General features: G+C 38.1%; 1 protein-coding gene across 1 annotated transcript in view; it reads left to right on the top strand.

Moving 5' to 3' along the window:
- Positions 1-15778, top strand: part of RBMS1 (RNA binding motif single stranded interacting protein 1) — a 91825-nt gene that overhangs the window by 20103 nt on the left and 55944 nt on the right. The window contains exon 3 of the mRNA XM_026852804.1: positions 4312-4487. Coding sequence (XP_026708605.1) covers positions 4336-4487 — 152 coding nt within the window. The 5' untranslated portion in view covers positions 4312-4335. The remainder of the gene's footprint in view (positions 1-4311; positions 4488-15778) is intronic.

Raw genomic sequence — 15778 nt, forward strand, 5'->3', positions numbered from 1 at the left:
CTAAATCAGATAGTTAATGTATGATGTAATTTATGGTTTGAATTTAGAGTAGATGTGTGAGAACTAACTCTGTTGCTAAAAGTCATGGTACTTTTCCCATCAGGAATTTTAGCTGAGTGAAGGAACTCATAATTAAATGCTGGCATGTTATATAACTTCGTAGACATGCTTTTATAAAACAAAGTTAGAAACTTAAATGGATTGCTACCGTGATAATCATGCTCTGTTTTGGGGCAGTCGCTATGCAAATTATCTTCTGCTTGTTGGAGTTTCCATGGACTTTTGTCTGAAGGCAGCAAGGATCAGTATCTCTCAGCTCCCAGGTCAAAGGAATTTCTCAGGGTTCTTCTGTTTTGTTTTGGTTCGGTGGTTTTTTTGTGTGGTTTTTTCCTGTTGACAGAGAAGAGCTTCTTCTCCTCCTTGGCAGGCAAAATCCTGCTCTGACTCATTTCTAGTCCTTAAGCATGGTCTGGTTTATAAGACAGGAATGGTTCATATAAAGATGAGTATATCCTCCAGTTGTTTTTCAGTACTTGTGATTATTCCTGTTTGGATTTTATACTGAGGAGAAAACACAAGCAGGCAGTTTTCCTTGGTTTAAGGCACTCCATGGGTACTGTTTAGTCACTGAGCTTTTCCTTTTCCTAATGAGTACCTGTGGTTTTCCCACTGCTGCGGTCGGGCTGTGGAGGACTGGAGGGAAGGTCCCTCTGAGATCAGGCGAGAGTGTTGGGAGCTCCTCACAGCTGGCTCCAGAATGGAATAGTGTGATCATACAGCATATGGGATGATTATTCTGTCACTGACCTTTTTTGCTTAGATGTTTGTTGAAGATGACAGGAAGGAAACTGCTGTGGAGAAGGAATAATCGTTAATTACCTTTGGAAGTGAAGACTAAGGAGGAAATGGCAAAACAGTGTAAAAATTACGTTTCTTGTGAAGAGGAATAGTCACAAGAAATAATGGTCTGTTACTTAGATTTATTCCTCCTCTATTTGTGTTCAGTGTTTTAATTTAAAATACAGTGATTAAAAAGAAAAATTAATGAATGTGTTTTTATGTATGTTACATTATTGCAAGCCATCGTGAAATCTGTATGATAAAATCTTAACAGATTTTGATACAAATTTGCAGCAGAGAATACAGTTTGAAAAAAAACTTTTCAAAATTGATTTCAGCTTTTATAGAAAGCTTTCAGTTAATGTTCATGAAAGCTGTTTCTAAACAAACAGGCCCAAACATTGGCCAGGTCTTCACTGCAGAATGTCTTGCCAATGAGTATTGTATCAGCCAGGGGTGTGGAAAAAAGTTATACATCCTTGCTGACGTCGATACCTTGGCAAAACCCCAGGTGTGGATGCAGCTGTGCTGGCAGAAGAGAACTTTTATCAGCTTAGTTTATGCCATTTTGGGAGGTGATGCAAGTACACTGGTAGAAAAACTCTTCTCTTGGCATGCGCTGTCAGTGTAGGAGGCTCTGCCAGCGCAGCTACAGCAGCAAGGCTCTGCGCCACCGCCAAGCCTTTTGCAGCAACTGCAACTGGAAAAGAAAAGTCCCTTTGAACTACATTATAGAGGTCCCTCTTTTGTTTTTACAAGTAGTCGTCAATGAGGAACAGAGCGGAAAGAGTGATTCAGATTTTAAAATTGTTTTAATGTAAAAAATGTGTTCAAGTCATATGGCTTTAAGATGTCACTGGCCCTTTAATGGCTGGCTGTGTCATTGGGTTGCAGAGTTTGAGAGCTGCGGTTCGCCCAGCATCTGTGTTTTGTAAAGCCTTTAATGCTGGTCAAGGTATGAGTTTCTGTGGAAGCAGTGAAAAACCTTCTGTCTGTAAACTTAGGAAGACAACTGTAATCACACTTACATTCCCATCATATTTGGATGTGACCACTAGCAGTAGAGCATTTCATGTTGAAATAAAAGTTTCAGTTTCTCAGAATGGAGTTTTTATGTTTTACATGAAGACAGAGTTAGGATTCCTGTCTTGTTACACACAAACACACACATTTTCCTCTCCTGCCTTTGGCCAGCTGGTGACAAGATTTTACAAAACTCCAGAATTTCATAACATGGAAAAACATTGTAAGAAGTAAAAGCAAAACCAAAGGAAAGATGCTGAAAAACAGTCGAGGCTCTTAGTCTCTAGTAGTAATTACCAGTTAAGATGAAGACTGGTATGTGTATGTTGACTTCTATGTCAGCTGTACGTGCATGCATGAGGGAAGTGCGTGTTTCGAAACTTTGAACGGAGCAGTTGTGCATTTGATCACTGTGTGCATTTTGAGAACTCCACTGAAGGGGTTTTGAAGAGAAGAATAGCACCGTGCCAGACTAAATTTGTTCGGTTTGTTATGAAAATGTTTTGAAACTAGTTGCTCTGTCATTCTGCATTGCTTGTAACCCTAAAAATAATTGCCTGGCATTACTGGAAGCAGAACGGTCTGACAGCCTGACTTGTGCTGCTATAGTTAAAATCTGTCAATGTTTCCATTACAAACTTGGAGGGAGGGTTTAATCTTTTTCCCATTTTAAATCATGCCTGGAAGAAATTCTAGATCAGCACTTCAAATCCAAGTATAAATCTTTTGGAAGAGATTTCATATTTCTAAAAATCTTTATTTAAAAACAAACCAAAAAACCTCCAACCCTATGGCAATGAAATACTGATATTCAGTTTTGAAATGTTAAATGATCAGGAATGTATTTCATTCTTTTTGCTAATTTTCAGCTCAAATAAATTGGGCAACAAAATGTTTCTACATATCAATGTTGATTTTTATAGTGAGTGTTGCAGTTTAATGTTTAGGGCTATTATTGCTGTATAATAAGCTTTGCAATATGCTTAATTGAAAGATTTCAAAACCTTCCTAGGGGAACACAAAAAAGATAAAGTATCTGATATAAGGCATGCCCTTTCTGCCACTCACAGTTTCATTCCAGTTTCCCAAGGTTAGCTCCAAAATTATTTCACTTCTCTTGTGTATTAAGTCTATAGTTTCATGGATGCTTTAAACCAAGTTAAACTGTAATACCCTCCTCTCTGCCTCCACATTCCTTTTCTCTGCCTTGTGACAGCCAAAGCTTTTGCGTAGCACAAAACCACATGCGGTGAACCAGATCAGGAGAGATAATTTTTTTTGGTTCAGGCTGTGACTACGCAACTCTTTGTACTAGCCCAAAGAAGAGGGTGGCACTGGGGCGGGAACAAGTGAGTCTACACTGACATCTCACTTTATATTCCACTTTGTTTCGCCCCACCCCACCCCAGGCTTTTCTTCCTGGGTGGTTCTTCGCTTTGAGCTTCTCGAGCCATGGAAGCTCAGGTTTTTTGCAGGAAAGGGGCTACATGCAGCCAATTCTTTTTGTCAGTGAAAACCTTGTAGTCACAAGACTTTTACTGGCAACTTTCGTTCTCTAGTATATTCATTGAAGTATTCCTCTCTTACAACACCAGAGATGTTCTCATAATACTTTCTGTAAGTGTCCTGCTACACTGCTGTTAATGCAAATCATTAAGACTGCTCAACTGCAGATTTTCTCTAGGACATTTTTATGTTCCATCAGGGTCTGATGTTGAGAACAAGAGCATTAGATACCTTGAGGACTCTATGGCTTATGTGCTTATCTCCTTTTGAAACTTGATTTTTTTTCTGTTATACAGAATCTTTTTCTTGTCACTCTTGAAATAATCCACAAACACTGAGATTAGTGGCAGTATGAAAGTTCTGCCAAGGCACACAGTTAATTTAAAGTCTGGTCCTTAAGCAGTCTGTGATCTGTCTCTATCTTTAAAAAAAACAATAGCTGTGTTGTGTGAAGTACTAAAAACTAGAGGAGATGATACAAAAGAGGCTTGTAATTGTTTTTATATTTCTGCATAGATTAAGGAAATAGCAGAGTCTTTGTGTCTGCCACCAGAATTCTTTATGGCGCGTAATAGTCATAGTGATGCAAACTTAGTTTATACCTGCTGGAGCCTAGAGAAACAGTATCTCTTACTTCATTTTCCAATCAGATGCCACAATGAAGAGTGATAAAATTCTATGAGTAACATTCAGCAGAGGTTATATATAATTTGAGCCTGTCATGCATTGAGCATGCTTCAGATGGTGGTTGGGTTTATTAGAATGTGCCCGTGAATCCTGTCCCAAATGTGGTGTGAAAGCAGGTGTATTTAAAATACATGAGTAATTACGTACAGATTTAACACAGAGCTCCAAATGGTAAACAGGCTACTGTAGACTGAGCTAATATGCATGCTGTGATTGCTATCTATAGTTTACTCTAACACGCTTTTTCCTTTGCAGCAGTCCATTGTACCGGCCCACCCAATGGCTCCTCCTAGTCCCAGCACCACCAGCAGTAATAACAACAGTAGTAGCAGCAGCAACTCAGGATGGGATCAATTAAGTAAAACAAACCTTTACATCAGAGCACTGCCTCCAAACACCACTGATCAGGACCTGGTAAAATTATGCCAACCGTAAGTACTATTCTTAAATATAAATTATAATGTTGTACCCTAAAAGCTGATGGTAGGTATATGGAATGAGTGTTTGGATTAGAGGGAAGAAAAACAGATTCATAGATAAAAAACCTTACATTGGCAAGTTTCAACTTCCCTGGCAATGAGAGGGAAAAGAGTTGTTTGGCACTTTGGATAAGCACAGAAAGTTAAAATGTAGTGGTGAACAGAAACAACCCATTGCTTTTAGTAAAAGCTATGATCACCCATACTGCTGCCCGATGCTGTTGAAATCACAGCTAAATGAAGATTAACACCTGAATGTGAAACTTGCTGTTAAGAATCTGCAACAGAGGGTCTTCTCTGTTCACTGCTAAGATAATCTGTTGATGCAGACTCCTCAAGTAATTGTTATGCATCACTGTAAATTATAGTGTGCATTTGAATGCTTATCCTAGTTTCAGACTAATTTATGTTGGCTGTACATTACTACACAATTATATTTGTGATTAGAAATAGTTGATCCACGTAAGAATCCTCTCTAGTGTCTGGAGCTCCAGGTAGACCTGACTTAGCAGAGGGTTTTCAGGCAGTGTTGTTAACATGAGATTTTTTTTTGCTTATGTGAGTTTTTGGTTTTGTTTTTTAATTTTTACAGCAACACATGTGTTTTAATTACTTTCAAATGTAGGTCAGATATCAAGGGACTGTGCAATTATGTTGTTTATAGACTGTTCAAAATTGCCTTTCTTAAATGTTCTACTGAATTTTTAAAATCCTTAGTACTTCCAAAATGCATAGTGCATTTTCTGGATTATTTTGAAATCAAAAGTACTTAGCTAATTTTTCAGTACTACTTGTAAGAAAACACCCAAATATCTCTTGAATGAATGGAGAATCATTAAGATTTGTATATAACGCTACTGTCTGAGATTCCCAAAGTACTTTTTGTGTCCAATTTAGCAGATAAGTAACTAAGAAGATACAAAAATACACGTCCAAGATCATGACACAAGTTAGAAGAATAGCTAGGAAAACCTGTAAGTCTTGGATCCCAGCTTATGTGAGGCATCTTTGGTTTTGAAAATTGCAAAAAATCTGGTACCTCATTTATAGAGAAGAATTTTTCTTTCTTTTTTTCTTTAAACAGAACTTGGACTTTGAGGATAGTTGTCACATATTGGTCATCTTAGTATCATAGTAAACATAACTTGCTCTCAGGTCTTAAAAGAAAAACTATTTTCCATTTGTTAATTTTTCCAACAGCAAATGAAATCCATGTGTTTTACGGAAAAGAGAACAGATTATCAATCTGTGAAAAGATTAATTGATAAATTAAACATTTTTACAGCTTCCCATGTGATAATGACCCCTTGTCACTTGAATTTTAGTTGCAAATGCATGTTTTACGGAAGTGGGTTTTTCATTCCCATTTTTGTCTTTTGAACTGATGAAGAAACCTTGGCCTCCATGCTCATGTTAGGACAGAGTTGTGAGGTTATTTTGCACTGGAGCCACCCAGTAACTACTATTTGTACAGTGGTTACTATAGCTCCTTAATCTCTTTTTAAAGACATTTTAATCTGCACACTCTTAATATCATCAATGCATGAATATCCTGGAAAGAATATGTTCAATACTTTGCTGTAACTGGTCTTTTTTTCTCTTGGATAGCCAAAGATTCCAGTTGTTGTTGTGATTGTTCAATATATAACTGTAGTTGGAATTTTGCAAATAAAGAAAAGGCAAGAACTGCAGCCATGAAGTTATTAAATCAAGTCTGATGTGAATTTACATGCTTGGAAGGTCATGGTGTCTCTTCCTGGGAGATACTTCTCTCCTAAATGTCTTACTTGAGAGGAGAGATGAACCTGTCTCAAAATTCTTCATTTCTGCTGAAGAACTGAGGTGTCCAGAAATTTTAGACTTGAAACATCTTTCAAAAATCTATTAAGAGCCTTAGGCTTCTCTGCCAACATCGCCCCTTAGCAACTAACTTGATGCTGCAGTAAGATAGAAATGACAGTAGTCGCCTTGTTCACAGAAGCTCAGTAATCCACTTTTGTAGGCTATGGAAAGTTTCAGATGCAAAACGTTTCCTTCCTACAAATCTGCCTAAACTTCTAGGACATAGAGAGCATGATATTCTTGAAAGAGAACCTACCATGTTCATTGTTTAAGCTGACACAATACAGAACAAATGGAGAATAAAATTGTGGACCCATGGAAGTCAATGAAGAAACTGGTGTTTGCTCTAGATCTCTGAAATATTTTCATTAGCTCTTTCTAAATACCTAAGATTTTACTGGGAGGCTTTAGAGTAATTTTAGCCCCTTTTCCCCATATAGTGTGGATCTTGTCATCTTAAGAGGGTGTCCACTAGAGTGCTTGATGCTAAGAATGGATGAAAAGGCTGCTCTGCATATTGTAGAATGACCTTGCTAGCTGGCATTAAGCAGTTTTCAGTGGATGTACAGGAAAATGCCACTGGCTTTTGTTTTGTATCTTTTGGCTGTTGTCAGATGAAAGGAGAAACACCTGTGAGTTGAGGAAATAATGGTTGAAAAACCTCATTGTCACTACAAATGTGAGAAACATCCCATCTACACAGATTTTTCCCTCTGATCATCATGGACTTGTATCATATACACTATGCTGAAAAGTTATTTACAGTGATAGTTATTGTAGAGAAATACTGCTTTTAATAGAATCAGAATACAAGGTAGAGCAATCTACAGAGTTCTTGTGGGGGGGTCTGGTTATACAGTGACTTTTATTTGCTTTAGTCAGTATGTTTGCTTTAGTTCATGACAGCTAGCAGTGCTAATTTTGGCCATGTTTTTATTTTGATTAATTATTTTTCTTGAATTACTAGAGGATCAAATTATAGAAGTGTTGGGCTTGCTTTTGTGTTGTAGTACAGCTGTGCAGTATTTATGAACACAGCTAGCAAATGTTCACCTGATTTGTGGCAAAGTACTTTAAGGGCAAGAGTGCAATTTGCCAATATGCATCTGTACAAAGTTGCTCACCACGTTCATCTGCTTAGTTCTTTCTAGTCTTCTATTAGGTGAAGCTTCATCCTCTTTTCCATGATGAAAAGAGCATACTATAATTGTTGTGAACGCCTAGGAGTACAGCTATTTTCAGACAGTATTATTGGCTTTTGTGTGGGAAATGAAGCTGCCACATTTCTGAATAGCTCATTCAAACTTGAGCCTGCTACTCCAGTTCTGAACTGGGAAAACAAATTTCTTCATATCAGTTGTGCCAGAGGCAGAAGTGTGGAGAAGAATAAGGTGGGTATTATGTTTGTCACAAGGATGTTGTAACAGCTAACCCAGAACCAGAGCCCAGTGTCGGGGGGATGCTACGTGAATCAGTCCTGGCCATAAGAGCTTTCCATCAGGTATGTAAAGGTAGGCAAAGCAGTCAATGCAATGACCCACAGGTACTATCTTTTCTGTGGGAGGCTAGACAAGAGCGATCAGCTAAACAGAAGGACATGAGCAGAGGAAGGGAGAAATTAGAGTGAGGAGCTGATGAGCATGGTTTGGGGAATTCTGCAAGAAGTTGCATGACTGCTGTGCAGTTTCTTTTCCCAAACCAGGTAGTGCCATTGCATGAGATAGTACTGAGCAAACCTCTGCCATGAAGAGCTGGTTTTACAGGGTTGCTGGAGCAGTGGTAACCTCAGAAATGCCTAATTGTACTCCCTTCCCCTGGCGTGGCTAGCAATACTTGCTTGATGTGCCTCCTTTAGCTGTTGTTCGGTTTATGAATACATTATTTAGGCTTTAATTGTGCTTTCTTAGTTGGTGCCTGTTAAACAGTCATTTCTTGTAGCTTATTTAATATCTGGATCTGAAGATGCAAGATTAAATCCATTCAGTCATTCACTGAAATTGTTGAGACTTATGTGATTAGGGACTTAGGCGATTGGGTCTTAGGAGATCTGGCCAGGAGTCTGTAACGTGCTTTGACATGTTTTCTAGGTGCTTTCCAGACTCTCGCTAAGCACTGTGCTTTGCTATGGATGGTTCCACATGGTTCCAAAGCCATGTGCTTTCCACTATCTTGCTTATGGTTTATTTGTTAGCCTGCAACGGCATCTGTAACACCAAATTTCTTCAGAGACCACCTTTTGTGCCACTTGCATTATTAAATGAGGATGATGCATCCTTCATCCTCCTGATGAACCCTAGTCCCATTGTGAGATTTCAGCCTTTGAGGCTTAACCCAGGTCTTCCCCATTCAGTTCAATGTAAATCATCATGCCAGCCCACCCTTTGGTGTGCTCCCTTCCAGGCTGTTTCCTCTTGTATCAAGCTGTTCGTAGTCTAGATGGTATTTTTGAAATATCTTTTTGGTCTAGACAGTTTTACTTAGGCCTTCCCTATATCGCTGTATGGTAATAATAAGGGTTTTTAATGGGATTACAATTAGGAAAGCAGCTGGTTTAAGGTAACAAAGTTAGTGATGTAATTACCACGACAGACCGTTGTTCTGCAGCAGGATGGTTGGAATACAAAACCAGAACTTTGTAGTGGCTGCCTTTGCTTATGTGCGTTGGGAAACTATGTATCTTGTTGAGAGAGTATTTTAAGGATTCCTTCCTAAATATTTAGCATCATGAACACAGGCATAGCTAAAACAAATGGCAGGCTAATAGTTGTTTTGAAACATTTGAGCCAGACCTGCTATACAGCTTGCTTTCCACAGTATGGGAACTTCTGGGTTTTATAGTTGCATACTCTAATCTGTTCTTGCTTTGAGGCAAGAGCACCCAAAAGTTGTTTCAATTTCCTACTCTTAATAAAACACTTATTTTCATTGTCATATGACAGCCATTAGCATATTAATGTTTCCGTGTTCTTGGCTTGCTCTGTAATTGTGACCTCTCCTTGTGTTGCCTTTTCCCATCTCATTCAAACACACTCAGGACTGAGAATTGGTGAACTGGATCTCAGACATTTACTGTAGCAGGGAGCTGTCATTGCTGTGTTTAGTTAAGAGCAAGAAATCTGCTAATTTTAATCAGCATATCTAATTAGAAAAAGGACATGCCTGGATTTTAGGAAATAGTCTGACCGTCTCTTGTGTTTAATTTTTTGGGAGAATGGTCTGGGCAGGTCACTCCTGTTTAGTTGAGTCTAAGGACGTGTCTGTAGCACATGAATACAACCCCCTTAGATGGTGTGGTAAAGGAAAGTGGAATGGAAGATTTCAAAGTGAACTTCTCCAATTTAAAAAAAATTTTTCTCTTCATTCCTCTTTATTGTCCTTTTTTTTCTTGCATTTTTATTTCATGGTTTGCCAGAAATACTGCATTCATAATTATCTGGAACAAGATTTCATGTCATATAATTAAGTGTGATACATCAGTGTCTCTGAAACTGTTCCCTTTGAGATCAGTATTAATACTGATTATATTGGAGCAGAAGCCTATCTACTGTTCTCACTTTTTTTTAGGGTGGAAAGAAGTCCTCTACAAATTATTTCTTTTAGAGTTTTTTGTATGCATATTTTAAAATAGTATTATTGCATACATCTCTGAATAAATAACACCAGGTTTACAGAATTTCATTTGGTTGTAAGAGGAAGTAGATTCTTTAGCAATTGATTGGTGTGTGATTTGTAATGTTCAGCTTTATGTTGTGCGGTATCGGCATCATCTTTTTCTTTATTCCTTCTTCAAGGACTGTGGCATGGTTTGAGTTTGGTATAGTCTGCAGTAGATTTCCCTTAACTGCACTTTGTCATCTGTTTTTGCTCTTCAGAGCAAACATAACACCAAGAATGGTGAAGGTACGTTCCCTAGATGTAATAACTGTGCTGCATTGGCTGTGCAGGCACATGTTGGTGTGGAACACACTGCAGTGCTGCAGAGAAACACCCACAGTAACCTTGGGACCGGGATTTAGATAATCTCACTTGTGTTCTGCCCAGTTGATGCACCCAGTTTCTCAGCTAGACAAACTGCCAGAGGAGGAGTTGCATGCCAGTACGGTATGTAAACTGGCTCTGCTAGCTTCTGTCTTAGCTGATGATCTTTTAAGAGGTTGCTGTCAAAATGAAGTATCCCATTTCTACATCTGAGAAGAAATAGTATTGAGTTTTGTATGTCCCTTTTGCCAGATGCACTGGAGAGATGTAGGCCTGATAAAAAGACTGAAATGATCCTTTTTGTTAGGGCTTGACTTCCACAGTCAGTGGCGAGGCATTTGTCCTGTATGCCATGGGAGTTGCAATTGGCCTGGAGATATGATGTTTTGTTTAAATAGTAATTCCCTTTATTTTTTAGCAACTGCTTTCATCAGTCATGTTATGAAGCATGTAGCCTGGCATGATGTGAAGGAAGACTTTATATCTTCCCCTCAATATTTGCTCTTTAATTAGACAAAAATAAAATTTAGACAGCTTTACATTCATGATCATATTAAATCAATGCTGAAATCCTCTCTGAGGAGTTCCAGGGTACTTTTTTCTTTTTTTTTTTTTTTTTTTACAGTAATGCTTTCTTGTAGAATGTCTTTAGGGAGTCATATGTATTTGTTCAGAAATTGTAATTGAGAAAAAAATAAAAAAAGTTGTTTTCTAGAGTCCTATCTTCTGGATGCAGACACTCTTGAGATGTCTTGAATTTAAAATAAATATAGTTTTAATTTTCTCTTTCCCTTTTGTGATTAAGCAAAGACTGAAGTTTTTTGAACTCTGTATTTCATTTAGCCTAACAGTAATCAGCAGTTCCCCTCAGCACACCCTCTTAAAAAATAAGCAATCTTGAGTACAAATGCACTGTGGAACTCTGTGTCTGCATTGTGGTTACAGATGCAGGGACACAGTGATTGCACAAGCTCCGTCTCTCCCAGGAGATGAGAGTTTTGTTGCAGTGTGGGGCCAGAGGAGAGGTGATCCCATGGAATTTCCTTTAGGAAGTGGGGGCGAGGGAGGAGAGTGGAAGGAATGTTTCAGCCACAGCTGCTTGTAAAAGAAGCACTAGGAAAACAGATTGGTAAAAGTTACCACCATCGAAGATCTCCATTGGAAAACAAAAAGATGATTTGGCAGCGTGGGGCCTGTAAAAATTGTGAGTGTTTGCAAGTCTGCAGGTATTTGTTGAATGGAGATGCAACCCTTGTTCTGTATTGCAGAGCCACAGGAAAGAAATGTCCCATGGCAGCTGGTGGAACGCCTTTGCTCAGGGTCCCGGTCTGAGCTTCCCTGATGGCAGGGGCCCGACTGATGGGAAGTTATATTAGCACAGTTATTCAACGGAATAACCAGTAATTCAGGAATATTTGGGGGATTTTTTTAATTTCAGTGGACTACTGAAAGTGTAAACAAATATTAATTAGGCTTTTTAGAGGGTTCCATGGTGTCAAAAGTGGTGCCTTCTGTTGGAGACAACTTAAGCAGGCATCTCCATCAGAAACCAGTTCAGAATTGAATCAACTTGTAGCCCAAGTTGATTTCTGCCCCAGCATGCTTATGTTAAGCTTGCCCTTTTTTTCAAGATATCATTCAGCATAGAAAGCAGGATCAGTATTTGCAACCAGATTCTTATATCTCATGTGGTTTCGCATAACTCATAGAAATCTTGTGAAGTCTTGACTTTGTTTGCTAAAGGTTTGTTCTGCTCTAGCTCTTTTTTTTTTTTTGTAATGTTAACTCCTTGAAATGAAAAAATGAGCCATTTGATGTTGGTGCATTTTAAGACCAGTAATTTTTTGGTAACCTTTCAACCTTTTTTTCTCCACATTTGTTGTCAAGCTGCATTTAGGGTTGAGAAACTAACACCCACAAGTTGTATGCAACCCAGATGATAAATATGCATATTTTACTTGCAGAGTGAAAGCAGTAGCAAATATAGGTAAACAATTTAATACAGATCTTGCTACCTCCAATGAAACTTGTAATTGAGGGAATAGGTAGAAAAATCGGGGGTTATCCTTAAAAAAAATTCTCTACAAAATGTTAAGCCTTGATCCCGAATTGTTTTCTCACAACATCTAAAATTCTACCTTGTTTTGACATTCAGAAAATGTCAGCTGCCTCAGTTCAGTTTGAGCAGTGCCTTACTCAAGACTCAGACCAACACGGTAGAAAATTAAATTACTAAAGGGCTGCTGAGAGAAGAATTAACATTTCATCGTTTAAATACCTAATCTTTGCAGATAGATGTGCAGCAACTGGGAAAAAAGTAAAATTTTAATTTGAATGTTGATAATGTTATGATACATGGAGCAAAAAACACCAGTTGAAAACAAAAAGAGACGACTTTGATTTGGGAATTGTTTTGACACTGTTACTAGTACAAATATTCCACTTGAATAACCTGTGTGAGTTGAGTTAATCATTAACAGAATCAATTTCAGTGGAAGAAATATGTTCTAATTTGTATTCTATCCTGCCCCTTCTATTTCTTCTCATACTTCAATCTCTTACTTTCCCAAAAGAGGGAAAAATTTGTAATCTCTTGCTTTGCTTAACAGGAGAAATCCCCCAATATAAACATTGGGTGTAACTTCACTTAGGTTTTTTGATATTAATAATTACATTTATTTAATTGATCATTTTGTCTGCCTTAATTAAAATATGTTAGCCCAAAATGTGTGGTCTTTTAAAATGTTTATTTTCTTTATTCTGTGCAGTTGTGTAACTTTGCATATTATCTTTAAAAGACAAAGCATAGGTCAGTGTTTTTGCCTAGGAGAACATTGTGGACTTAGGCCTTACACATTATCAATATCTCAAATACTTGTGCTGCTTTTTGGCTTGAAATATAGTCACTAACAAGCTTTTACAAGTCTATCAAAATACCAGCAATTATTCTGGTGCATTAATAAGTACTTTTTCTTTCATGTCTGAGTGAATGCAGTAGTGAAATATGTGTTACGTTAATAGAAGACCTAAAACCAGGAGGAAAAAAAATACTTCATACAGGGTAACACAAATGCTGGAGAAATCTTAAATCTCTTATTTGCAAACCCTAACTATCAAAAATAAAATTATCTAAACACCTGAAAAAGAGCCAAGCGACTCTACTTCTGGTTTCAGAGACTCTGCTGAAAGGGTAACTGAAGAGCTGTTGGAGGTTGGAGACTAGCAGAGTTCAGTACCTAACTTTATTTAGCATATATGTAAAATTGCCAAGAAACTGGTGTGTTAAAAAACCAGGTGTGAAACAGAAATTCTTACCTATGCCTCCAAGATGATGGCAACCTTGTCTCCTGTTTGTTTGAAGTATGCTCACTAAGGCCAGATCTTAGACCTGCAGGAGCCCACAGCTCCAATTGCCAGTATTAAATTAAAACCACTTAGTGCTCCTTTGCATGGGCGTAGGATTTGTGTGATAGTGAAGGCTGAGCTTTTTAGCTAGGTAACTGCACAGTGCCAGATAAACTCCATGGTCTCTGGTGCTTTCTTTTGGTGGTGTGGTTTGGTTTGGTTTGTTTGGGTTTTTTCTTCTTCTTTTCAACCTGTAGCTGTGCAGTACCCCAAGGCAGAAATCTCCCTTGTCTTAAGTCTGAATACCTTGGCTGAGGTCTGGAGAAGCCATTTGGCAGAGAGACTCTTTCCCTGCAAGGCCTGAGGGTGTCAGCATGGTGGGGTATCTAGTGGAGCTGACATAGCAGTGCATTTCCTTCCTCCTATTGCTGTTTGTAGTACTGTGATCTGAAAAGGAGTGTTTGTATATCATCTACATTTTTTTTGTTTCTCCAGAGATTCTGTATTCAACCCCCTACATTTCCCACACTTGAAGCAGCTTGTTTTTATTGTGTGGTAGGCTTTGTCTTAACTTTCTTGTTGAGGCTTTTTTATATGTTGCCAAAAGTCTTTTTGCTGTATTTTGAAGATCTCGAATACTCAGAGGGAAAGCTTGTTCCACATTCCTTTTTCCAGTGGCAGTTTACAAGGGCTTCCGTGTTGCAGTACAGAGGTGCAGTACTAGGAGACCACTAGCCAGGACTACTGCTGAAAATAGTCCATCATCATACCAAGGCCTCAGCATGAATGTGCTTTCTAGTATGTAAATCATGATAAATTCTTTTTGAACATCTTCCAAATATTTAGTGATGACATTATAAAAATATACAATAATCTGTCCCCGTTTTCTGTTCTTCCCAAGTGAATTGCATGTTACTTTGTTCCATGAGAAATACTGAAGTTTTTTTCACCCATTTTATTAATTGCTTATTCAGTTAAATATTTGTTAATTCTCCCTGAAGTCTAGGACACTCACTCTGATTTATGGAGTTTTGCAAATATCATTAAATATTTTGACAAGAGTGGCCTTCCCAAGAAGAGGGGACAGCCCTGACTCTCACTAATCAACTTTTTCCCATCTAACACTTGAACAGAGATTGAGGTGGCAGTCTGAGGAGTACAGGCTCACTGTTTTGGACAACTAAATTGTATAGAATTGATAAGGTGCAAAAAAATAGATAGGCTTCAGCAGGTCACAGAAAGGCCCAAGTTGTTAAGAGGTTCTTGGGTAGGTAGGGTAAGAAAAGTTTTTGAGTCTGATTCCTTTTTGAAAAACAGGAAAGACGTAAATTTTTTCCTCTTAAGTTTCCATTTAACCAATAAATTGCATTTTTTGAAACAGTGACCTGAAGCAGACCCTGTGTTGGTCTAAATCAGTATGGAACATGGGACTTCCACTTCATTTACGGTGACTCTTTTGGTCTTTCTATCAAAGACGTTGCCTTTTTAATTGTTACTTAAAATTCATTGATCAGGTGACACTGTCTGTATTGTCAAGATAGAGTTTGCCACCTGAACTCACTTGGGTCCAAACCCCTTGCTTTATCAGAGGAGATTAGGGATTTGGACTCTTCCATAGCTGAAAGGTGAGCAGCAATAAGACTTCACTTTCAACGGTAACTTGTTACTGACCAAGCAGCCTCGTGATGTTTAGATGGTGGATATACATTTTGGAAACATTGTTAGTTTCTTTATCTCATGAGATAAAAAAAATTTAGATATTTAAAATAGAAACAGAGCAGAATGCATCTAAATATATAGCTGTAAAGCCAAATGTTCAATTCCTTATAATTAGCTTGCTATGTACTTCACAGTATATTAATAAAAACCCTTCTGAAAAAGGGATCCACTTCTGTTTATATCATCACAACAAAACTAGTTATATTTTTTTGCCATGAAAAAGGGGAAATTAGTTTCTGTTTCTCTGCATGAAAATTTGTGAGCTCCTGTGATAGAAGATATTTCAGTGCTGTTAGGACATTTTAGCTTTGCTCTTCTTTTTGTGGTAGTTTGCATGCTTTCCCCCTGCCCCTTCCCCC

This window comes from Athene cunicularia (genome assembly GCF_003259725.1).
Source record: "Athene cunicularia isolate RWA chromosome 7 unlocalized genomic scaffold, athCun1 chr7_part1, whole genome shotgun sequence".
NCBI classification, from domain to species: Eukaryota; Metazoa; Chordata; class Aves; order Strigiformes; family Strigidae; genus Athene; species Athene cunicularia.